The sequence below is a fragment of the Sorghum bicolor genome, chromosome 10, assembly GCF_000003195.3.
Source record: "Sorghum bicolor cultivar BTx623 chromosome 10, Sorghum_bicolor_NCBIv3, whole genome shotgun sequence".
NCBI lineage: Eukaryota > Viridiplantae > Streptophyta > Magnoliopsida > Poales > Poaceae > Sorghum > Sorghum bicolor.
In genome coordinates, this window is record NC_012879.2 from 7980282 (window position 1) to 8004305 (window position 24024).

Consider the following 24024-nt stretch of genomic DNA (forward strand, 5'->3'; position numbering starts at 1 on the left):
TTTTTGGTGTTTCGAAAATGAACCAATTCGATTGGAATTATCTCGAACACAGTCAGCATACGAAAATTCAGTACGAAATACCGACCCACAGTCCATAACTTAAAAAATATGCATGACCAAACTAAGAAGTGCATGATCACATGGTAGTTAACAAATAACGAGTGCATGACCTAAAGTCTTAAGTATCATCATCACAATTCATAAACATATAGTCACCGACACGCTAATACAATTTTAGAATAAACAATTAATTAATAGACATAGGATCTCATAGGACATGATCGAACATCTAGTACGATCATCAGCATCATCCATGGGATCACTTTCCATGTCATTTACTCATGTATACATGGGATCATCGGCATCATCCATGGAATCACTTTTCATGTCAGGACCACACATGTATACACTTGATAACATCTTTACTCATGATCATCAATGCCAAGGGTGAGTACGGAAAGTATTCAGAGTTGTGCCTCAGGGCTAACAGGCGCACTCTAGCTCAGCTGGGCGTTAGAGTTAGTTTCTAGCTTAAGACTAATTCTAAACTACCTCTAGCTGAAGACGTGTTTAGATACAAAGATTAGAATAATAAATATGGCGGATCGGTGTGGCGGATCGATCGCTAGGGAAGAGAATAAGCTCGATCCCGTGCGGCCTAAGTTGGAGAAAAAAAAGAATTGCTGTGAGCCCCACCAACTATCCCAAGAGAGAGAGTTTTTTTGAGTGAGCTAGTTGCAAAATACTAACTCTAACTCTTCTATTTGGCTACTTTTGAGTTAGTTAAGCGTAAACTAGCACAAACTAGCTCTAGTCCCGGATCTAAATAGGGCCCGTGTTGAGGGTACACATGTCATAATAAAATGTAATTTATCTTATCCAGTCTTGATTTGTTTCAAATCACTTAAGATTCACTAATTATATGTTAATCACGTTATTAGCTATACTAATACCCCCTAATCCCTGCACATCGGGAGCTTGGCTCGCTGGATACAGGCGGATTCGTACAACCCTTGGGCTTGGCTCGGAGAGCACTTTTGTATGTGTATTGCCTGTTCCGAGGGTTAGCTGAAAAGTCATGACTAAAAATACTATTCGCTAATTTATTATAATATAAAAATAATATTAAATGACTAAAAGATTTGACAGATACTCCCAAGCGGATAGGCTAGACGACGCCTGGCTTGGCTAGAGGCCATACGGGTAATGAAACATGGCTAAAGCAATAATTGAACGTTTATGTTAAGTTGCAACAACTATATTGGTGTTGGTGTTATATATTAGTTGTTCTTATCTTGCGATATTCTACTATCCATACATGCTTTGAAATAGAAAAATGTGCTAAAATTTCTATCAGAACATCTCTTGAAACTATTAGGTTAATTAGTTCGGTCTAGCCCGAACCGAAGAGGTTAAAATTGAATTGCTTACTCTTTATTATTTTGCAATGTATTTCGTTCTTCATTTTTTTGAAAATTGAAATCTTGAAATAAAAAGTCCTAAAGGCTAAACCAAATTTTTCGTTCATGCCAAATGTCTACCCCACCTCTAGACCTAGATATGCCTTCAAGTGATAACCCTTCATGGCCATAGGCCATAGCCACACCCAATGATTTGCCGCCTTCCCGTCACAACATCACTACACAACACATCGAGTGTGTTTGATTGCAGCCCAAGCCAGACTACTGTGATAGACAGGTCACTTTCGAACGGCCAACTTGGCTGTTTGAGTGGAGCCAGGCCCGAGCTCGCCCAGTTGCAGCTCTGGTCACCGCCCCAACTCGCCGCGATGTCATCTCGTCGCTCCCATCCGCCGCAGACTCGGAGGGCTCCACGGCAGCACGCGCGATGGTGGCCACCTTCCCGCAGCTTGCGTCCTTGGCACTGTTGCGCCCCCGCCTCTTGGCGCCCCTTTGCCCCAGCTACCGACGCGTCGTGGCTGCCAATGCCGCCGCTCGCCTCCCCAATACGCTGCCGCGCTGGTGCACCGCCGTCACCATGTTGTGCCTCCCGCCTGGCCACCCCCGCGGCCAGCTGTTCCAAGCCCTCCTCCGGTCACGCCTCGAGCGACAGAGGGTGCGAATGGCCACCTCAGGGCTTGCTGGAGGGTCCTACGGCACTGCCAAGCTCTCGCCCGCCGAAGCCGGTCGCCGCCATGGAGGCACTTTGGGGATGGGGATGCACGGCCGGCAAAGCCCGTGCCCACGGCAAAGCTCACGTGTGGAGGATCTCGTGCCTGCGTTTGCCACTAGAGTAGCGCTGCTCGCCGGGATAGCACCTCCCCTTTCCTCTCCGCGCCTGTGCTCTACTTCTGCTCCGATGTCCCATGCTCTGCTTTTCCTGCTGCTCCGATTTCTGCGTCCGAGCGCGCATGCATGATTCCGCCGCCTGCTTCGTGCGCGGTGCCTGTGCCATCATCGCTTGTGGCTTGCGAGCATGGGAATCCATCGCCTCTTAGTCGGTATGGCCTTGGGGCGCGGTGTTGAATTGGGGCGTGGGAGTCTGGATGCGTGCTCACCATGCTGCTAACCGCCGGTAGCCGGACCATGGATGCATGCTGCTCACCGTCATTGTGCTGCTTGTTGGTGGTGCTGGCCATGCTCGTTGGATGCTCACCGTGCACCCATGTCCTGCTCTGCTCATTAGATGCTCTGTTCATTGGATGGTCATCGTGCACCCATTGAAGAGGTGCCCATCAGGTGTTTGACCAAATTTCTCAATGGGGTAAACTTACCTATTTAGAGAAGAGTTGAGTGTATTAAAACAAACTAGACTAACATAATACAAACAACCAATGGTTGGTTTGGTGGGAGCGGACTAAGGCTGTCCAGACTAGAAATTGACCGAGAAACAAACGGAGGCGGATTCAGTAACGTTGCTCAAGAAAGTCACAAGGTAACTTTCGCATATACATCCACCGTTCAAGAGAGATCCAACGGTCACAATGCTTGCAACCAATCCAGGTACAGCATCTCTGTTTTTTGACAAAGGAAATGAGGCAGCTAGGAGTCCATGGAGGCGGAGCCAGCCGGAGTTCTCCTGAACTGATGCTGCTGGAGTCTGGACTCTGGAGAAGCACCGGTCGGCTCTGGACCGAGATCTCCGCTCCGACGCTCCCTCATCCTCTTTCTCGCAAGTATTTCCATCTGGCCCGCGGCCCGTTAGCACGGCCCACGGCCCGTCAATTTGGCCCGGCATGGGCACGGCCCGGCCCGGTGCCTGACGGGCCTCGGGCGGCACGACATGGGGGGCAGGCCGTGCCATGGGCCGCCACCCCAGCACGCGGCCCGGCACAGGCACGGCCCGGTTTAGCGCTGCGGCACGACGGCGGCCCGACCCCCCGCTTCATATAAAAGCCGGCCCCCACCCCTCTCGGCCTCTCCAAACCCTAAACGCCCTCACCCGACCCCGCGCCGCAGCTCGCTATCCGTCTCGGGCGGCCTCTCCAAACCCTAAACGCTCTCCGCCTCTCCGTCTCGATCTGCGACCAGTCGCCGCTCCGGTGGCCTCACGCCCTCACCGGCTCACCGCCGCTCCTCCACGGCTCCACCTCGAGGCCTGAGCACGCAAACCTTCTCCTCCCTCATCCTTTCCGGCTTTCCCCTCCTTCCCTCTCCTCCTCTGGTGAACCATGTGAGTTCGTGTTGCATGTTCGTCCCTCTGCCGACCGCCGGCGCTCGTCGTCGTTTCTAATCGATCTGTCTCGTCGTTTTTCCTCCGGCTCGCTGGCCTCTTTTCTCCGGCACCGGGCTCCGGTAGCACAGGTGAGTGTTGAACCCTAACCCTAGATCTGAATCTGCTCCGACTCCTTCATTCCTTCTTGCTCTTGCTTCGTCTCTCACATGCATGCCGTTCTTGTTTGCAGGTTGGTGCCTGACGCCGCGTCTTCCTCCTCTGGAGTAGACATGGCCAGGCCGCCAAAGCGGCCGTCGAGGGGAGGTGCTGGAGCTGGAGGCCAGGGTCCGAGTCGACCGTCCAGTGGTGCTGGTGCTGGGCTCGCAACGCGGGGGGGGGGGGGGGATCCGCATCCCCCCCTTGTCGACGGCGAGGACCTAGCGCCGCACCCGGACGAGGTCGAGGATCTGGAAATGGAGCGCGAGGACGACGACGACTTGCGTGAGGACGCTATTGGGTTTTTCGGCATAGATGTCGGTGACGATCCTGTTGGCAATGGCAATCAGCAACCCATCGATCTCGATGGCGATGACGGTGGAGTGTCTGCCTCCACTGACACTCGTGGTACCTCAGCACGGCCTCTGGTAAGCGTGTTTCTGCTGTTTGGGAGTGGTTTGATGAGATCAAGGATGGCAAGTTGCGTACCAGTGCCATTTGCAAACATTGCGGTACGAGGTATTCTGCTAGGTCCACTGGTGGCACTGGGCACTTGATTCGTCACATGAAAAGTTGCATGAAAAAACAAAAACATGCAACTATGGTTCAATCTAGACTTGCTCTTAATCCTGATGGCTTGAAAAATTGGCGTTATGATCCTGCTGTTGCTCGTAGTGAGTTATGTAGGTTGATAGCTAAGCTAGATCTTCCCTTAAGCATTGGTGATACACAGGCCTGGGAAGACTACATTAAGCGTGCTCATAACCCTTTGTTTGTTAGGGTGTCTAGACAGACCACTACTAGAGATCTTGCTAAGTTGTTTGCTAATGAACGTTCTATGGTTATTAACTCTGTGTTACCTGCTTGTTCATCTGTGTCTTTGACATCTGACATATGGTCTGGTAATGCTAAAGAAGATTACATAACTGTTGTTGCTCATTATGTTAATGCTGATTGGGAGTTGCAGAAGAAGGTTATTGGTTTTAGGTTGATTGATGTGTCATATTCTGGTGAAAACATAGCCAATAGAATTGCTTCTGTGGTTGAGGAGTTTAATTTGATTGATAAAGTCTTTGTTGTAACTTTGGATAATGCATCTGCTAATTCTAAAGCTTTTGATATTTTGCAACCTTGCTTCTTTGGTTACCTGGGTTCTTATCTTGCTCCTACACGTGAAGATCCTAACAAAGTTCAATATTTGCTTGTGCATCAGCGTTGTGCTTGTCATATCTTAAATCTGATTAAATCTGATTGTTAAAACTGGGATGAAGTTGATTGATCCTTATCTTGAAGCATTTAGAACTGCAATAAGCTTTCTGAATTCCTCTAATCAAAGAATTGCATCTTTCAAAAACTATTGCAATTCTAAGGAAGAAAGACCTAGAAAGTTTGGCTTGGATATGGAAGTTAGGTGGAATTCCACCTATTTGATGCTTAAACATTTGATTCCATACAAGGAAATCTTTTCTGTGTGGATTACCACTAACTATGGTGCAGGATTGTTAACTAATGATCATTGGTTGGTTGCTGAACACATGATGAAATTCCTGGAATTGTTTTATGAGGCTACTATTGTTCTTTCTGGTGTTTATTATCCAACTGCTCCTCTTGTTTTGCATCACCTACTTGACATTGCTGAGCACTTGAAAAAGGCTGAGGCTGATCCAAATTTTAGAAATATTGCATCACCCATGAAGCTTAAATTTCTGAAATACTGGGAGAATATTCCATTGCTCTATTCATATGCTTTCATTCTTGATCCTAGAGCTAAGTTGAAAGGCTTCTATAATGTGCTTGATTTACTTGCTACAGCTACTGGAATCTCTTATACTGTGTACTATGGTGATGTTAAAGATGAGATGTCCATGCTGTTTAGCAAGTATGAGGAGAAATTTGGTGGTGCAAGTAGGTCTCAAAGGGTTTCAATGCCCTCTGCTGGTACTGGTAAGAGAAAGCAAGCATGGGGAAGGATCTATGGAGGTCCTGGTGCATCTCCTAGCTTTTCCCCTTCAAGTTCATCTACTCCATCTGCTGCTAGTGAGCTTCAAGCCTACTGGGACAGTGACCCTGTTGGCGATTGGGATGATTCTTTTGACCTACTGTTATGGTGGCGTGACCACAAGCTAACCTATCCAATTTTATCTATTATGGCTCGCGATATTATGTCTGTTCCTGTTTCTACTGTTTCTTCAGAGTCCTGTTTCAGCTGTATATCTAGGATATTAGAAGACCGGCGGCGGCGACTTTTACCTGAGCATGTGGAGATGCTCACCTGTATCAAGGACTGGGAGCTAGGAGCAGCAAGACAACAACATCAAGCCGAGGACTTTGACCTGGAGGAGAAGTTCAAGAACTTGTACCTAGATGGAGAAGGTGAAGGCGGCAGCAGCGGAACTGGCACTGGCAGCGGTGGTACCACTGCTGGTACTTGATGGAAAACTGCCCAGGTACCCACTGTCTTTGTCTCAACATTCATCTTTCAATTCTGTTGGTAAATAAGTCTAACATTGATCCTCTTTTGCAGGCACACTTTGGTGTCTTGGTGCAACAAGTTTTTTGGTACAAATGCAACAAGTCTTTTGGTGCAAGAAATCTGTTGTAATAGGACAAAACTTTTACATTGCCTTGCCATTTGAACATTACCAGTGATGCTGGCTATTGTAATAGGATAGATGAAAACTTTGAACATTTGAGCTGGCTGCACTCTTTTTCTCTTTCTAGGGTTTCTCACAAAGGTGAGTTTTACCTAGAAAGGTTTTTAATGAGGCGGCATTGCACAGAACAGCTCCTTTTGATAATTAATTCATAATTTTTCATAAGTCTTGTGTTTGTTGTGTTTGATAATGAATTCATAATTTTTCATAAGACTTGTCTCTCTGTTCAAACTTGGAAAATTGACTAAGTGTTGAAACTTGAAAAACTAGCAAAGTGCTGAAAAATTGACCAAGTGTTTAAACCTCGGCGGGCCACGGGCCAGCACGGCCCGGCGAAAAGGGCCGTGCCCAACGGGCGGCACGGCACGAAAAAGTGGCCCATGGGCCGTGCCTTGGGCCGGTTCCCAGGCACGGGCACGGCAGAGGCACGGCGGCCCGTTAAGGCACGCGGCGTGCTCGGGCCGGCACGGCACGCCGTGCCGCCGGGCCGGGCCAGCACGGCCCGTTGGACAACTATACTTTCTCGCACTCTGCATCGGCACGGGCATGCTGCTGCATGCGGAGCAGCTTGCCGCTGCCGCTGCTGAACATCTTTGTCCCACCGCCGCCGCCGCCGTTTTCCGCTCTTCTCTCGCTCAACTTTCTGTCGCACATGGCCGAGCTGCCAAGGGACCAAGGCTGCTGCTCCGCCGCACCGCGAAAGCCGGAACAACACCTGATGTCTCTGCATCGAAATCTCTACTTGCCCCTTTCATTGGACTCTACCTCGTCATGGGAGCTGTGCTGCATTCCAAATCGCTCACCGCCACCAATCGACCCGGCCGTCGTCGTATGCGTCATACTCACTGGCGTCACGCTCTTCCACTTAACGATCATGTCCATTTACAAGACACTAGCGAGCCATCGGGCTGAGGACGAGCCCAAGCAGCTGCCGCGCTTGTGAAGACTTCCTCGGCTCCCATTCGTCGTCCTCGCGCGCTCGCCATCTCCGTGGCGTCGCCCGTGGAGACCGTCATGGCGGATGGCGCACCCAATTTCCCTCAAGATGCCTCCGCCGCGAGCTCGATGTGCCGCCCTCCACGCCGGCCTCGCATCGCTGTCGCATTGGTCAAGAGCTCCCGCGCGCTGCCCTCTGCACACGCTCGCCAAGCTCGCCGCGTCGCTCTGTGCGCAAGCGCTTGTCGTGCCGCCCTCCGCCTTGGCCATGCACGGTCACAGTGCTAGGAGGCAGCTTGCCACATCACTCTCCATGCCGGCCGCTCAGTTGTTGCACCACCCTCCGCCTCGGCCACACATGCATGCTCGTAACACTAGCAACCAGCTTGCAGCACCACCGTCTGTTCTAGCCGCACACGCTCTATTCGTCACCATCGCGTCGTCTTTGCCCATGGAGCGCCGCACATCATGGGAGAGTGCCGTCGCATGGGTGAATGGAGCAGAGCGAAAAAAACTTAGTGGGATGAAAGCCAACAAGTCACTGACAAATGGTCCCATGAACTGAGAAGAAGGACAACATTTAGATCTGACCGCCTCGGCCACACATGCATGCTCGTAACACTAGCAACCAGCTTGCAGCACCACCGTCTGTTCTAGCCGCACACGCTCTATTCGTCACCATCGCGTCGTCTTTGCCCATGGAGCGCCGCACATCATGGGAGAGTGCCGTCGCATGGGTGAATGGAGCAGAGCGAAAAAAACTTAGTGGGATGAAAGCCAACAAGTCACTGACAAATGGTCCCATGAGCTGAGAAGAAGGACAACATTTAGATCTGATTTAGACGGTTGAGATGGAGAGAAAGTTACAACGTAACTTTATTGAGCAAAGTCACTGAATCTCAGTCCGAAACAAACCAAACACATCCATATCGTGTGTAGACCTAAGCAAGAATAGTAGAGGCACCAGATCCAAAGGCCCTGGCCCTAGCCACCCACCAGTGATCGAGCCACCGTTGCTTCACCAAGATAGTCTTGTTTGACATCCGAACGCTTTAAATGATTGATGTCCTCGCTTAGCAAGGGAAAATATTGATGGCAAGAGAACCAAAGCAGCCTCTTGTTGTGGCTTGTTAGGGCACTCACAATGCAGACTCTATCATAGAGTCTAAAGTTATTTATTACCTCGAACAATGTGGACTTGGAGTCTAAATAAGACTTGGAGTCTTATTTTTTCTACCTCTTTTCTTCAATAAATATGCTGCCACATCAGCAAAATACCATAAATAATATGTAATTAATTGTCTTGAACTCTGTCATAGAGTCTTGCATTGTGAGTGCCCTTAGGCGTGGTTGAATTCCTAAAAATTTTCAATATTTTCCGTCACATCAAATCTTATGGCACATGCATGGAGCATTAAATAGCACAGTTTACATATAATTTGCGAGACGAATCTTTTAAGCCTAGTTAATCCATAATTAGACAATAAATACTAAGGGGGTGTTTAGTTCCTCTTTTTCCCAACACATTTTAGGTTTTGGTCCATCGTTTTTGCAAAATAAAACTAAACATCATGCAAAAATTTTGGCAAAAAGGTGGTTATTCTCCATTTTGGATTTTGGCCTTAAGAGGCTAAAAAAACCCAAAAAGAGATTCAAAAGGCTCTCATGAGGGCAATAAATTCTGTATTTTAGATGAAAATAAATATGACCCTAAAAATTTTGGCATTTTATATTTCATCACTCCAAAGTAGTTGACATTTTGCATTTTGGATTCTATGAAGAACTAAATATCCCCTAAATACAAATGAAAGTGCTACAGTAGCCAAAAACAAAAAAAAAGTCGCCAACTAAACAAGGCCTTAACCTTGATGAGCAAGAAGTTGAGCAGTAGGTGTTTCGATCCTTGCAAGTTCCACTCGCCTCGCCTCACTACATGGGGAACAAGAGCTTGCCTAGCCGAGCGAGCCAATTCAGCTCTTCCACACGAGCAAGACAAAACTCGCCACAGGTCTCGACACTCGAGTCAAGCACTCGAGGCAAGCAGGCAAGCCACAAGCTATCCAAACACACAGCTCAGCTTCACATCCTCGTTGAAGGAGGCAACACAGTGCTGGGTGGCCGGAGGAACCAAGCAGCCCCTAAGCTCGCCCCTGTTGGCAATGCTGGCCTTGCTTGATTAGCCAGGGCAAATGAGGTGGGCAAGCTAGGAAAACCCATGGGCAATGCTGGCCTTGCTTGATTAGCCGGAGGAACCAAACAGACCATTCTCAATTCATTTCTCAGGAAGACCCATGTGCATAACATTTCCAGAAGCTAGGAAATAATAATGGTAGAGACGTAGAGTATAACAAAGAAATGATGCTACATAGCACACTGCCTGCGTTGCTCTCAAGGGACTTTCCGCGACGTGTAGAGTTTATTATCCAATCCAAACATGTAAAAAGTGGGGTTAAAAATCAAAATGGTATGAAATTTAATGCAAATAACCAAAACTGTTGGCTCTTGAGCAAAAAATTCGGGGGGCTATTTACAGTTCTGGTCACCTTCTGGTTGGGAGACCGTGACACTACAACATGAGGTATATATGAAACCATGGCATCTGATATGCCATTTTGCTATCGACATCATCACTGTTCTAGTAGGCTCTGGGTAAAAAGGGGGGGCTAAAGGAGTGGACAGACTGAACAAGATAAGGAACGGGCAGTGCAGAGTTACTGCCAAGAACATCAAGCAACTACTGCTTGTTTCCGACAACTAAAACGCTCATTCGTGCGACTCTATGCGGGAAACTTGCTACTGGACTATTTAGCTCCCGAACCCGAATGGTGATTTGCTCCTGCTGCCACCTTCCCCATACTGCTCATTCCACTTTCTTAGTTCGTTCATGCTTGACGCGTCAAAAGCAACAGATGGGCTTACCTGTACAGGGGAAACAATCAGATCTGAGATGCACATACATATCCGGGAAAGATCTGTGCAGGTCAAGATACAATATTTTACAATACCTTGGCTTTTGCTTGCACAAAGTCATCCAATTTAAGTGCTCTTAATGAAGTTTTCGTGCTACCCATATCTTCCTAAGAATATGGCAACAATATGAAGAAACTTGCAGCGTGCAAACCATGTGCATGGTGATGAACAAAAATGCGAGTACTAATAATATCTGAAAGCAAGAACAAATACCTTATTTTCTTGTTCTAGAAGTTCATGAACTGGCCTATATGCTGCAGCTATGCATAGATTCTGCAGAAAAGGCATAAAATGAGTCCACACACAGGAAAATAAAGTAAACTTTCCCCATGCTAGGGGAAAGCCCAGAAGAGTAATGGAGGGCTTCAGCAAAGTACCTTCAAATCACTCCCGGAGTAACCCTCAGTTGCATTAGCAAGATCATCAAATCTAAACTCAGACTCTAGGTTTTCTTTGGCAAGTAAAATTCTTAGAATTTTCATCCGATTCTGTGCATCCGGCAGGTCAACTAATATCCTATAAATTGATTGAGCAATCATGATTTTACTAAGTTGATCAAGCTCCTTTTTGGAATGAAGAACATGGATGCAGAACTTACCTCCTAGGTAAACGTCGTATTACTGCATCATCCAGATCAAATGGACGGTTGGTTGCACCAAGAACAAGGATCCTTTGGTTCTCTTTAGACCTTAGGCCATCCCAAGCTGCCATAAATTCATTTCTCATCCTTCTCGTTGCTTCGTGCTCAAATGCACCACCTCTTGCACCAAGTAAGCTGTCAACCTGTTATTATTAAATCAAAATAGTATTTGAATCAGGAGATGACCTTCGAAATGCAACTAAGAATGATGGAAATCCTCGGGATAGCCTCTAGTCTAGAATAGTAACAACCATTTTACTGCATTGTATTTTAGCAAAACCTACCTCATCCACAAATATTATAACAGGAGCCAGTCGACTAGCAAAAGAGAAAAGGGACTTGGTGAGCTTCTCAGCATCTCCAAACCACTGTTAAAAGAGATTGATGGACAAAGTTAATACAGCTAAGCAACATCCTGGTACACCATAGTAGGGGATTCTCCTGCTGTATTCCACTCAAAGAAATCAAAAAAATCCTTGTACACTTACTCTATGATTTGAAATTTCTTAAAATTCATTAGTTTCTACTTGTGGTATATGTTCCATATAGATGTAGTTAGCACCAATAAAAAAAACAGGGTGAAGCCGAAACTGTGGGTGGCAGCACTACCTACTTCTACCTAGGAGCTAGAAGAGATTACCATTATAGCACCAGCATATTTCATGGAAAATTAAAATATAGCATATAAGAAAACGTAATGGTCAAGATAATGTCCAATGATACATAGGACTACCTCCAATGAAATAGCTGACAGCTATGACTGTTGTAACTGATTTTCCATACATGGGCTAACCCTAGACAGGGTAGCCATATAGTTCCATACATGGGCCTCATACTCATATACTCTAACAGCCCCCCACAGTCTGAACTACCGTCGCAGCGGAGTTTACAGACTGGACACGAAAGAAAAGAAGTACAACACACGAGCCCCCCCACAGACACAACTAGCCACCGGTGATGTTGAGGCTGGTGCGGAACTCGGCGAAGGTCGAGGACGGGAGACCCTTGGTGAAGATGTCGGCGAACTGGGAGGTGGTCGGGACGTGGAGGACCCGAACGTCGCCGACAGCGACCCGGTCCCGGACGAAGTGTAGGTCGATCTCCACGTGCTTGGTCCTCTGGTGCTGGACTGGGTTGGTGGAGAGGTACACCGCACTGACGTTGTCGCAGTAGACCAGCGTGCTCCTGGAGAGGGGGCTGTGAAGCTCGGCGAGGAGCTGCCGGAGCCAGGAAGCCTCAGCCACGCCGTTAGCAACAGCGCGGTACTCCGCCTCTGCACTGGAGCGGGAGACAACCGGCTGTCGCTTGGACGACCAGGACACGAGGTTGCCGCCTAAGAAGACGGCGTAGCCGGAGGTAGAGCGCCGAGTGTCCGGGCACCCGGCCCAGTCAGCGTCAGTGTAAACGACCAGCTCGGTGGAGGGAGACCGGTGAAGAAGCAACCCGTAGTCGACGGTGCCGCGGAGGTAGCGGAGAAGGCGCTTGAGAGCAGTCAGGTGGGGCTCTCGAGGATCATGCATGTGGAGACAGACCTGCTGCACGGCGTATGTGATGTCCGGCCTGGTGAAAGTGAGGTACTGAAGTGCACCAGCAAGACTCCGGTACGCAGTGGGGTCTGCCACTGGACTGCCCTCGGCCTCTGACAGCTTGCCCTGAGTGTCAACCGGAGTGGGGCAGGGCTTGCATGCAGTCATCCCTGCTCACTCCAGGATATCAAGAGTGTACTGCCGCTGGTGTAGAAGAAGCCCAGTGGGACGAGGCTCAACAGTGACTCCGAGAAAGTGATGGAGGACACCCAGATCCTTCAGAGGGAACTCCAGCTGAAGAGCACTGATGATGCGGCGCAGTAATGAAGGACTGGAAGCTGTGAGGACAATGTCATCAACGTAGAGCAGCAGGTACGCAGTCTCGGCTCCATGGTGGTAGATAAACAGGGACGTATCTGACTTGGCCTCCACAAACCCCAGTGTCACCAAGAAAGCAGCAATCCGAGAGTGCCATGCCCGAGGGGCCTGCTTGAGACCGTAGAGAGACCTGTTGAGCCGGCAAACCATGTCCGGACGAGAGGAGTCAACAAATCCCGCTGGCTGACTGCAGTAGACTGTCTCAGTAAGATGTCAGTGCAGAAAAGCATTCTTCACATCCAGCTGATGCACTGGCCAAGAGCGAGCAAGAACCAGAGAGAGCACTGTGCGGACGGTCGCTGGCTTCACCACAGGACTGAAAGTCTCATCGTAGTCGACCCCAGGGCGCTGAGTGAAACCCCAGAGAACCCACCAAGCCTTGTATCGCTCAAGGGTGCCATCAGCCCGCCGCTTGTGAGTCCAGATCCACTTGCCGGTGACAACATTGGCGCCGGACGGACGTGGCACCAGATCCCAAGTCTGGTTGGCGAGGAGCGCCGCGTACTCCTCTTCCATCGCGCGGCGCCAGTGAGGGTCCAACAGGGCGGCGCGGACGGAAGAGGGTACAGGAGAGACCTGCGAGTCGCCGGGCATCGCCGCAAGAGCCCGGGACCGCAGGGTACCAGCCGCGTGCCGCGTCACCATCGGGTGGACATGACGCGGGTCTCGGTGAAGAATCGGCGGGTGGTACACCGGCGACACAGCACGTGCAGTCGGTGCCCACGGTGGCGGAGTAGGCGTGGCCGGCGAAGAGGAGGCCACCGGTGGTGGCGGTGTCAGCGGTGGAGGAGACACCACCGGTGGCGACCGAGGCAGGGGCGTCCCTGGCAAAGGAGAGGCCACCCCCGGTGGCGGAGGAGGCGGGACCGTGCGCGCCCGGCGCTGGTAGACGCGGGCAAAGCGCGCCGGGGGTGCAACGGGCACCGGCTGGGTGCAGGGTGCCGGAGGAACGGACACCGGTGTCCCTGGGCCCGCAGCAGGTGTAGTCGCAGGAACCACACGGAGGGGCGTGGCCACTGGACCCGTGCAAGGCACAGAGTCACGGGCCACACAGGTGGGCGGCGAGCCGGGGCACAATGCCGGCGAAGACCTCGGTGGAGCAGATCCTGCAGGAAACAGTAAAGGTGGCGGGGCCACCGGGTCAGCGGGACACGACGAGAAGAAGTCGAGGTCAGGGGCGGAAGCCTGTGTGGTGGTGGTGGTGGAGAAAGGGAAGACAAACTCATCAAACACCACATGGCGAGAGATGAGGACGCGACGAGAGGTAAGATCATAGCACCGGTACCCCTTGTGGTCCGGGGAGTACCCGAGGAAGACACAGAGAGTCGAACGGGGTGCCACCTTATGGGGAGCAGTGGCCGTGGTGTTAGGGTAGCACGCACACCCGAAGACACGAAGGTGGTCATACCGAGGAGGGGTGCCGAATAGAGCATGGTGAGGGGTAGGAGCGGGACAAGCAGTGGAAGGAAGGCGGTTAAGGAGATAGGTGGAGGTGTGCAGGCTCTCAGCCCAGAAGCGAGCGGGTAGGGACGCCTGGAGTAGAAGGGTGCGTATGGTGTCGTTGGTGGTGCGAATCATGCGCTCAGCCTTGCCATTCTGGGAGGAGGTATACGGACAAGACATGCGCAACTGGACACCGTGTGAGAGAAAGAAGGCACGGGAGGTGGAGTTATCGAACTCCCGGCCATTGTCACATTGGACGGCCTTGATGGTGAGGCCGAACTGAGTAGACACCCAGGCGAAAAAATGGAGAAGAGTGGGGAAAGCATCAGACTTGGCACGCAGGGGAAAAGTCCAAGAATAATGAGAAAAATCATCTACCACCACTAAATAATATTTGTAGCCAGAAATGCTGAGGACAGGAGAAGTCCAAAGGTCGCAGTGAACAAGATCGAACACCCGAGAGGCATGAGAAGAAGAGGACTGAAAAGGAAGACGGACATGACGGCGCACGCATGACACAAGGGCTCATCGTGAGTCCGAGGGCACCGAATGTCAGAACTACGACTCAGCTGTGTCAAAGCATCACGACCAGGATGGCCGAGACGACGGTGCCAGGTAGTGGAGGAAGGTGTGGTGGCAAAGGCAGTTGACAAACCAGGAGGCGAGGTAGAGGACACAGATGTCGGAAACTGGGTATAAAGGGGCCCCGTTGTAAGATATAATCTGTTGTCCCTCCTGTACTTTTGTCCTGCATTCGGCAGGTTCAAGTGGTCAGCTCTTGGCTGCCACTGTAGAAGTATGGCAATAGGTCATTTAGTCTTCCATAGTTGGTAAAAGTACACCAGCTAGAGTAGTGGGCTGGTTTAGGCTGGTACAAGAGTAGGAATTGGCTGAGATAAGCCATGTAGTGTAGTTGTTGGAGTGGTGTAGTCACCATCCAAGTAGTGTACCAGCAGGTACATAGTTTGTGTATATATACCCTACCTATTGCAATGGAAAACTCAGTTCATTGCCACTCATTCAGTTCTCCAGCTTTCAGTTCAAGTCTGAAAGCTGAGTGTGTGTGCTGCGTGAGTGAGTGAGGGAGCTCAGGGCTCTTCCTCTTCCTTGGAGCAGGGGTGAGGGAGAGGGAAGGTGAGCAGGGTCTGCTCACCTGGTGCTTGTGTGTAGGTGCCAACAATTGGTATCGCGCGCGGAAGTGGTGGCGGGCGATTGAGGAGGATGACTGCACTGAGGACGCCCAGGTGGGAGTCATGGAGGCGCTCATGGCCTCGACGCCGGCGGAATACCACGAGGCGCTGGGCGCCAAGGAGACCGCGAAGCAGGCCTGGGAGATGCTGGAGTCGCTGCGTGTCGGCTCGGAGCGAGCCAAGCGGGCAAGAATCCAGCAGCTCCGCAGGGAGCTAAACGACATCAAGTTCAAGCCCGGAGAATCGGTGGAGGAGTTCACTCTTCGTCTTCAATCCCTGGCCACGCAACTGGCCACCTACGGGAAGGTGGACGACGAGGACCTCGTCACCAAGCTGCTGTGCACCGTGCCGGCAAAGTATTCGCAGCTCGCCATGTCCATAGAGACGATGTTGGACATCTCCACATTGTCTCTGGAGGACGTGGCTGGGCGGCTGCGAGTAGCGGAGAGCCGCATCACGCCGGCACCAGAGAAGGAGAAGCCCAAGCTACTCCTGACGGAAGAGGAGTGGACCGCGCGCATGAAGGACAAGCGCCGGACCGGGGAAGGCTCCTCCAGCCGCGGCGGAGATGGCGCCAAGGGGCGCGGGAAGCCGCCGGCGGACAAGAAGAAGAAGAAGAGGAACACCGACCCCAACGCCTGCAGGCGCTGCGGGAAGGTGGGGCACTGGGCACGAGAATGCCCGGAGAAGAAGCCGGAGAAGAAGGAGGAGGCCCACTTGGCTCGGGACGACAGCGACGACGAGTGCGCTCTGTTGATGGGGGAGTGTTGCGCGCTGCAGGAAGGCGAAGCAGGGAAGGCGGAGGCGGAGCAGGGGACTGCGCCGCAGGCCGTCGAACTTGACGAGTCTCGCGCGTGTGTCCTCCTGGGAGCGGACGGCGAAGAGCTGGAGCAGAGGTGGTACCTCGACTCAGGCGCGAGCAACCATATGACAGGAAGCCGCGCTGTTTTCTCCGAGCTTGATGAAGAAACCACCGGGAGCGTCAAGTTCGGCGATGGCTCCCGGGTGGCAATCCGCGGCCGAGGCACTGTCCTGTTCCGGTGTCGGAACGGGGAACATCGGGCGCTGACGGATGTCTACTGGATCCCACAGCTGAAGACAAGCATCATCAGCCTTGGGCAGTTGGACGAGCGCGGCACAGAGGTGGTGATCAAGGGCGGAGTGCTGCGGATCCGTGACCAAGACCGGCGGTTGCTGGCCAAGGTCACAAGGTCGAAGAACCGGCTGTTTCTGCTGGACCTTAAGGTCGAGCAGCCGGTGTGCCTGGCGGCACAGTGCACGGAGGAGCCGTGGCTGTGGCATGGCCGGCTCGGGCATTTGAACTTCGACGCACTGAGCAGACTGGCGGCAATGGTGAGGGGGATGCCCAAGATCCAACACGCCAGCGAGCTTTGTGACAGCTGCCTGGTGGGGAAGCAGAGGAGACTGCCGTTCCCCAAGGAGGCGAAGTACCGCGCCAAGGAGAAGCTTGAGCTGGTTCATGGCGACCTATGCGGGCCTATCACCCCGGCCACGCATGGAGGGCGGAGGTATTTCCTCCTGCTGGTGGATGACTACAGTCGCTACATGTGGTTGCGGCTCCTGACCAGCAAGAGCGAAGCAGCAGAAGCCATCAAGCAATTCAAGGCGAAGGTTGAGGCAGAGTCTGGGAGGAGACTGCGGGTGTTGCGAACGGACCGTGGAGGGGAGTTCACGGCGGTGGAGTTCGCCACCTACTGCGCGGAGGAGGGAGTAGAGCGCCATCTCACGGCGCCCTACTCACCTCAGCAAAACGGCGTGGTGGAACGCCGGAATCAATCCATCGTCGGGATGGCGAGGTGCATGCTGAAGGCCAAGGAAATGCCGGCGGTGTTCTGGGGAGAGGCAGTGAGCACGGCGGTGTTCATTCTCAACAGAGCACCAACGAAGGCGCTGAGCGGGAAGACACCGTTCGAAGCTTGACATGGCCGCAAGCCGAGCGTGGCATTCATGCGCACGTTTGGGTGCATTGGGCATGTGAAGAACACCAAGCCCGGCCTCACCAAGCTTGAAGACCGGAGCACGAAGATGGTGTTCCTCGGCTACGAGGAAGGATCAAAAGCCTACAGGCTCTACGATCCAGTCACCGGGAGGGTGACAGTGTCCCGCGACGTCGTGTTTGATGAAGCGGGGAAGTGGAGGTGGGAGGAGGAAGACTTGGCGGGAGAAGAGGGCGCGCTCGGGATCGGTGGGACCTTCACCGTCGAGCAACTGGTGATCACCAGTCAAGCCAACGCACCAACCGGAATCGTGGAGGAAGCAGCAGCCCCTGGAGCAGGGGAAGCAGGGGGCGAGGCGCCAGCAGCAGGGGATGCTGAGCCGCCCAGCCCCACCACGACGGGCGGCACTCCGCCTCACTCTGTCTCAGGACAGGAGCAGAGGACTCCGACCACAGCTCAAGTGGAGTATGCCACTCCACCACCAGACGTCACTGAGTTCGTGGACGCCTTCCACGACGGCGAGGAGGTACGGTTTCGTCGTGTGGACAATGTTCTCGGTGATGCAGCAACTCCAGGATTGGCAGCACGGCTGCTGGGCGAAGAGGAGGAGCTCATGATGCTGAGCACAGAAGAGCCGGCCACTTTCGCCGCAGCAGAGCGCGAGCCGGAGTGGCGGCGCGCTATGCTGGAGGAGATGCGGCAGATCGAGGCAAACCGGACCTGGGAATTGGTCGATCCACCGGCTGGATGCCGGCCGATCGGACTCAAATGGGTCTACAAGGTGAAGAAGGACGAGCACGGCGCAGTGGTGAAGCACAAGGCGCGGCTCGTCGCTCGGGGGTTCGTGCAGCGAGAAGGGATCGATTTCGAGGAGGTGTTCGCGCCAGTGGCGCGCATGGAGTCGGTGCGACTCGTCCTGGCCATGGCGGCGGTCAAGGACTGGGCTGTTCACCACCTCGACGTCAAATCCGCCTTTCTCAACGGCGACTTGACGGAGGAAGTCTTCGTCAAGCAGGCCCCAGGTTTCATCGCACAGGGGGCTGAGCACAAGGTGCTCCGCCTCAGGAAGGCGCTCTACGGCTTGCGGCAGGCGCCGCGAGCGTGGAACTCCAAGCTCGACGCCACCATGGCGGAGCTTGGGTTCACGCGGTGTGCAACAGAGCATGCCCTGTACACCCGCCGACGGGGGAAGGAAGAACTCGTCGTCGGGGTGTACGTGGATGACTTAATCGTCACCGGTGCGCGGGAGAAGGACATCTCATCCTTCAAAACCGAGATGGCGGCAAAGTTCCAGATGACCGATCTCGGAGCGCTGAGCTATTACCTCGGCATCGAGGTGAAGCAGGGAGGCAAGGCAGTCACGCTGGGGCAGCGTGCCTACACACGCAAGGTGCTGGAGCGGGCGGGCATGGAGAATTGCAGGCCTGCGGCGACTCCGATGGAGGAGCGGATCAAGCTGTCGAAACAGAGCACGGCGGAGAAGGTGGACGCAACGCGCTACCGAAGCATCGTCGGCGGGCTGCGCTGGCTCACCCATACTCGGCCGGACATCGCGTTCGCGGTCGGGTATGTAAGCCGGTTCATGGAGGACCCGCGGGAGGATCACTGGATGGCAGTCAAGCGGGTGCTGCGCTACATCCAGGGGACGATGGACCAGGCTCTCGTCTTCCCGAAAGGCGGGGAGTCTGGTGGAGGCGGGCTGGAGCTCGCGGCTTACAGCGATGCGGACATGGCAGGCGATGTCGATGGACGGCGCAGCACCTCAGGCGTGTTGATCCTCCTCGGCGCGGCACCTGTTGCCTGGCAATCGCTGAAGCAGAAGACGGTGGCTCTGTCGACTTGCGAGGCAGAATATGTCGCTGCAGCCACCGCGGCATGCCAGTTGGTGTGGATGCGCCGGCTGCTGGGGGAGCTCACAGGCATTGAGCCCCGGCCGCCTGTGCTCAAAGTGGACAATCAGCCAGCAATAGCGCTGGCAAAGAATCCTTTTCTCCACGACCGAAGCAAACACATCGATGTGAAGTTCCACTTCCTACGTGATTGCGTCGAGGAGAAGCAGATTGTCATCGAGTTTGTTGAGACTGGTCGACAACTCGCTGACATCTTCACTAAGCCAGTTGGGCGACTTCGGTTCTTGGAGCTAAGGAGCAAGATTGGCATGGTGGAGGTCAAGAGTACACAGCAGGAGTAGGGGAAGATTGTAAGATATAATCTGTTGTCCCTCTTGTACTTTTGTCCTGCATTCGGCAGGTTCAAGTGGTCAGCTCTTGGCTGCCACTGTAGAAGTATGGCAATAGGCCATTTAGTCTTCCATAGTTGGTAAAAGTACACCAGCTAGAGTAGTGGGCTGGTTTAGGCTGGTACAAGAGTAGAAATTGGCTGAGATAAGCCATGTAGTGTAGTTGTTGGAGTGGTGTAGTCACCATCCAAGTAGTGTACCAGCAGGTACATAGTTTGTGTATATATACCCTACCTATTGCAATGGAAAACTCAGTTCATTGCCACTCATTCAGTTCTCCAGCTTTCAGTTCAAATCTGAAAGCTGAGTGTGTGTGCTGCGTGAGTGAGTGAGGGAGCTCAGGGCTCTTCCTCTTCCTTGGAGCAGGGGTGAGGGAGAGGGAAGGTGAGCAGGGTCTGCTCACCTGGTGCTTGTGTGTAGGTGCCAACACCCGTGCTGTCACAACGGAGAAGAGGCCGCCGGGATGCCAAATCCCTCACAGTAAGGCCAGAAGAATCAAACTCAACCGAGCAGGAATTATCAGCTGTAAACCGACGAATAGAAAGAAGGTTGTGAACCATAGACGGAGCAACAAGGACGTCGGGAAGGCGAAAGGAGCCATGAGTGCCGGCAGCACCCACAGAGGTGACAGGAAGACACGAGCCATTGGCGACCATGATGGACGAAGGATGAGAGGAAGAAGGAGGTTGAACGTAGGAGAGGATACCCGGGTCGGGAGTGGTGTGGTAAGTGGCTCCCGAGTCGGCGACCTAGTGAGGTCCGACAAGAGGTGGTGGAGTCATGGCGCTGAAAGAGTTGGCCAAGGCCGTCGGGTCCCAACCGACAGGCCCGGGCGAGATGGCGGGAAGTGGGGCCCCAGGAGATGCAGAAAGAGACCCTGGCGGAGCATAAGCGAGCATGGCCGCCGCCGGGTGAGGAAACACACCGCCGGGAGGTGGAGGCCACAGAGGTGCTGAGAGAAACAACGGAGGAGCACCTGCGACCATGGTCTCCGGCGAGCAAAGCTCACCACGTCGAATTCGGCGACGACGGCGGCGGCAACCTCGGCCCCCCCAACCCCGGCTCGGCCCGGGGGGAGGAGGGCCAAGAGGAGAAGCCTGGGCGGCGACGAGGGCGGTGGCGAGGGCTGAGGCACGAGTGCCATAGAGGGGCGCACCAGTTCCTGCAGTGCCAGGAGAACCGGGAACCGCGTCCGGAGTAGAGGCCACTCCCATGGGCGGAGCGGCCGCAGTCAGAGCACGGACCGCAGCGCCAGCGACGCCGGATACGGTTCCAGTTTCGGTGCCCACACCCACGGCCATGGCGGCGACAGCAGCGGGCGGCCCCTGTAAACCGGGCTGACAGCCGGTGGGCGCGGCGACGTGCTGCTGGCCGGGCGGGCGAGCCCCAGGCGTAGCTCCCTGCGGGCGGGCGAGCGCAGCGCCCCCCTGCGCTAGCGCTGCAGCCTGGCCAGTGGGCGCGTGGGAAAGCAGACCGGCAGCGCGGGCCGGCGCGTCCTGGCCGACAGCAGAGCGTGCGGCCATCACCTGTGCCCAGGAAGGAGGAGGTGGAGGAGCCGCCAGCGCCCAGGAAGGAAGAGGGGGAGGAGCCGCCATGGTGGCTGGCCAGCTGGCGGTGGCAGGTTGCCTGCCAGCGGCTACGTCCGCTGCTCGCGCGCCGAAAGTAGGTGGCAGCGCAGCCGTGTCCGCTCCCGCGCCCGCAGTCGCGGGATCCGCTGCAGCGCCCGCCGGGCCCGCGCGCGCGGCCCGAGCAGCAGCCGCGGCTACCAGGGCGGCGTCGGCGCCAGGATAAGTGGGGACGGCGGCGGGCCAGGGGGCGGCAGCGGGTCTGGGTGCACAGGTAAGAAATCCTGCACCCACGGGTAGGCAGGGAGAGGGGGGAAGGAGATAGGAGAGGTAGGAGGAGCAGGGCAGCCCGCCATGGCTGCAAGGGCGGCGGCGGCGGCGCGCCGGCCGCCGGCGACTGCTGCCTGGCGGCTGGTGGCTGGGAGAAGGAGAGGGTTAGGCTGATACCATGTTGTAAACTGATTTTCCATACATGGGCTAACCCTAGACAGGGTAGCCATATAGTTCCATACATGGGCCTCATGGCCTCATGGGCCTAGCCTCATGGGCCTCATACTCATATACTCTAACAATGACATTGCTCTGCAGTTCGATTAAATTTATAAGAGGAGGAAAAAAGGCTAATCATGCGATGCAAATATTCATAATTACAAAGTAGCATAAAACTGCACAAGATTGTTAGAACTCCATGTGAAACAAAGGAAGGTACCTAAGATGATGTTGAATTGATAAACAGTTGACATTTCATTCAGTCATCACAACAACGTGACTCATCAAACCATACAAAATACAGCTAGATACAAATAAAACTACCTTTGATGTGAGAGTAGAACCAGTTATGCTTATAAAATTTGCTCCAGCTTCTGTAGCAAGTGCCTTTGCCAAAAGTGTTTTTCCTGTTCCAGGAGGACCAAAAAGCAATATACCTTTGCAGGGCTGAACAAAAGGTAAAAAAGAAAAGAAAAAAAATGCCATCGTGAGCACAGAAAAAAAAGTGCAAAACTTCACACATCATAAAAGACGAGTGCATTTAACGAAGAACTAAGTATGCTGATTTTGCAGCAAAGGCACTTTAAAAAGTACGCCAGATTTCAAAGGTTGTTTTTTAATGAACTTTGCAACTAGGTTTCCGTAACTTCATATGGTTGAATTGGGTTCTATGTTAGCATACTTGGGTATTTTCATGATTTTATTCACTGTGCATCGACTTTGCAACTACTTGTAGAACTTGCCCCAAATCATCAGTAAATCAGGTGAAGCCGTGAAGGTATAAATATTATACTAATATATAAGTGGTGCAGACTGTAGAAACAGACACAGAAATGCAAAGACAATGTTAGTGTACTTAAGTTGTTTCTTCCCTAGAACATCATTTCCATGTTATGGGAAGTGTTATGGCCATGTGGCAAGGCAAGCAATAGGATAAGTTAAGGATAAGACAGTTTATATACTCAATCGACACGTGGCAACATATGCTCAGTTCACTATCAGTATTAGAATCCCAAATTCATAGAGAAATCAATACCCTTAACAAGTTCCCATGTGAAAAAAGTTCTGGCCTCCTCATTGGAAGAGTAACAAGTTCATCCAGTGTCTTCTTGACATCCTCAAGAGCACCGATATCATCAAACTTAACACCAATCTCATTGGGAGGTACAACTGCTGAAATGAAATTGCGCTCATACTCATCTTTAGCCAAAATCTGCAGTGAAGACACCTTTTAAGGTTGGACAGTGCCACAGTACGAAGACTTTCCAGGAAGAAAAATTAGGTTTTCTTACAATAGAAAAAGCTAACTTATCCAAACACTAAAACTAAAACTAAAAGTACCTTCATGTTTTCAGACGGCCTCTTATTGGAAGCCTCCTGCTCCTTCAACCTCCCAATAGATAGATCCAGGCTTAAAAGAAGGAAAATAAGCAATGGTGTTAGTGCCCAGCCTACATGCTCTCCTATGTATTCAAGAAAAGTTAGTGCCCAGCCAAGAAAGATTGCTGAATGCCATGAACAGTGATACACTACCTTTCACGAGGAATGATCAGCCTATCACCCTTTATGGAAGGATTAACTGCTGATGATAAATAGTGACTCCTAGCCCATCCAACAACCATCTCTGCTTCTGAAATCAACAATGCAAACACAAGAAGTAAACACTGGTACTGCTTCTCCATACACCTTAGGATTGGTGAAAGGAGTTGCATTAACTAGGAAGGAGAAAAGAAAAGTTTGATTCATCATGTAAGGCCAATCACAAGGGGCTGCAACATATATAATTTGCACAATAACTGACTGATTATGTACTTGTCAGCTAAGTTTAGTTGTGGTCAGTTTTAACAGTGGGAATCACAGCACCTCCACAAGAGCAATGCTTTCAGTTAAAAGAATAGAATGGTTGGACCAATCAAATAAGATTGTATACCACCAGGATGGTAAATACTATAATAATAATAATAATAACTCCAACCAACTTTAGGTTGAAGATAGTCCGTTCCAAAGTATAATATGATCAACGGAATATAAGTAATGTCGATAGCCAGTCTTCAGGCCAAAATATAGCATATGAATCGAAATACGGGTCCAGAAACCATACTTACTTTGTTTTGTCAAAGCAATACCCTCTGAGTTTACATGCAAAAGATCCTCACACAAAAGTTCATGTTCCTCAAGAACCTATATTTATCAATCATGACATAA

The 24024-nt window shown here is 52.2% G+C and overlaps 2 protein-coding genes across 4 annotated transcripts in view; one reads left to right on the forward strand and one right to left on the reverse strand.

The window, feature by feature from the left end:
- LOC110431333 (zinc finger BED domain-containing protein RICESLEEPER 2-like) lies at nucleotides 4027–6639 on the forward strand. Its single transcript, XM_021450365.1, has 2 exons — nucleotides 4027–6278; nucleotides 6356–6639. The coding sequence occupies exon 1, from the start codon at nucleotides 5097–5099 to the stop codon at nucleotides 6261–6263; it is 1167 nt and encodes a 388-aa protein (XP_021306040.1). The 5' UTR covers nucleotides 4027–5096; the 3' UTR covers nucleotides 6264–6278; nucleotides 6356–6639.
- Nucleotides 9778–24024, reverse strand: part of LOC8081281 — a 31999-nt gene continuing 17752 nt past the window's right edge. For 2 of the 3 annotated variants that reach the window (XM_002438049.2, XM_021448817.1), the window contains 11 exons: nucleotides 23925–24000; nucleotides 23353–23449; nucleotides 23161–23230; nucleotides 22856–23032; nucleotides 22144–22266; nucleotides 11316–11399; nucleotides 10990–11174; nucleotides 10769–10907; nucleotides 10605–10664; nucleotides 10427–10498; nucleotides 9778–10340 (listed from right to left, as the gene is read on the reverse strand). In XM_002438049.2, coding sequence (XP_002438094.2) covers nucleotides 10227–10340; nucleotides 10427–10498; nucleotides 10605–10664; nucleotides 10769–10907; nucleotides 10990–11174; nucleotides 11316–11399; nucleotides 22144–22266; nucleotides 22856–23032; nucleotides 23161–23230; nucleotides 23353–23449; nucleotides 23925–24000 — 1197 coding nt within the window. In that variant the 3' untranslated portion in view covers nucleotides 9778–10226. The remainder of the gene's footprint in view (nucleotides 10341–10426; nucleotides 10499–10604; nucleotides 10665–10768; nucleotides 10908–10989; nucleotides 11175–11315; nucleotides 11400–22143; nucleotides 22267–22855; nucleotides 23033–23160; nucleotides 23231–23352; nucleotides 23450–23924; nucleotides 24001–24024) is intronic. The other variant, XM_021448818.1, reaches the window with a different exon arrangement.

What these genes read in the sequence shown, in the direction of transcription:
- LOC110431333 (XM_021450365.1), top strand. Translation starts at nt 5,097, where the DNA reads ATGAAGTTGATTGATCCTTATCTTGAAGCATTTAGAACTGCAATAAGC.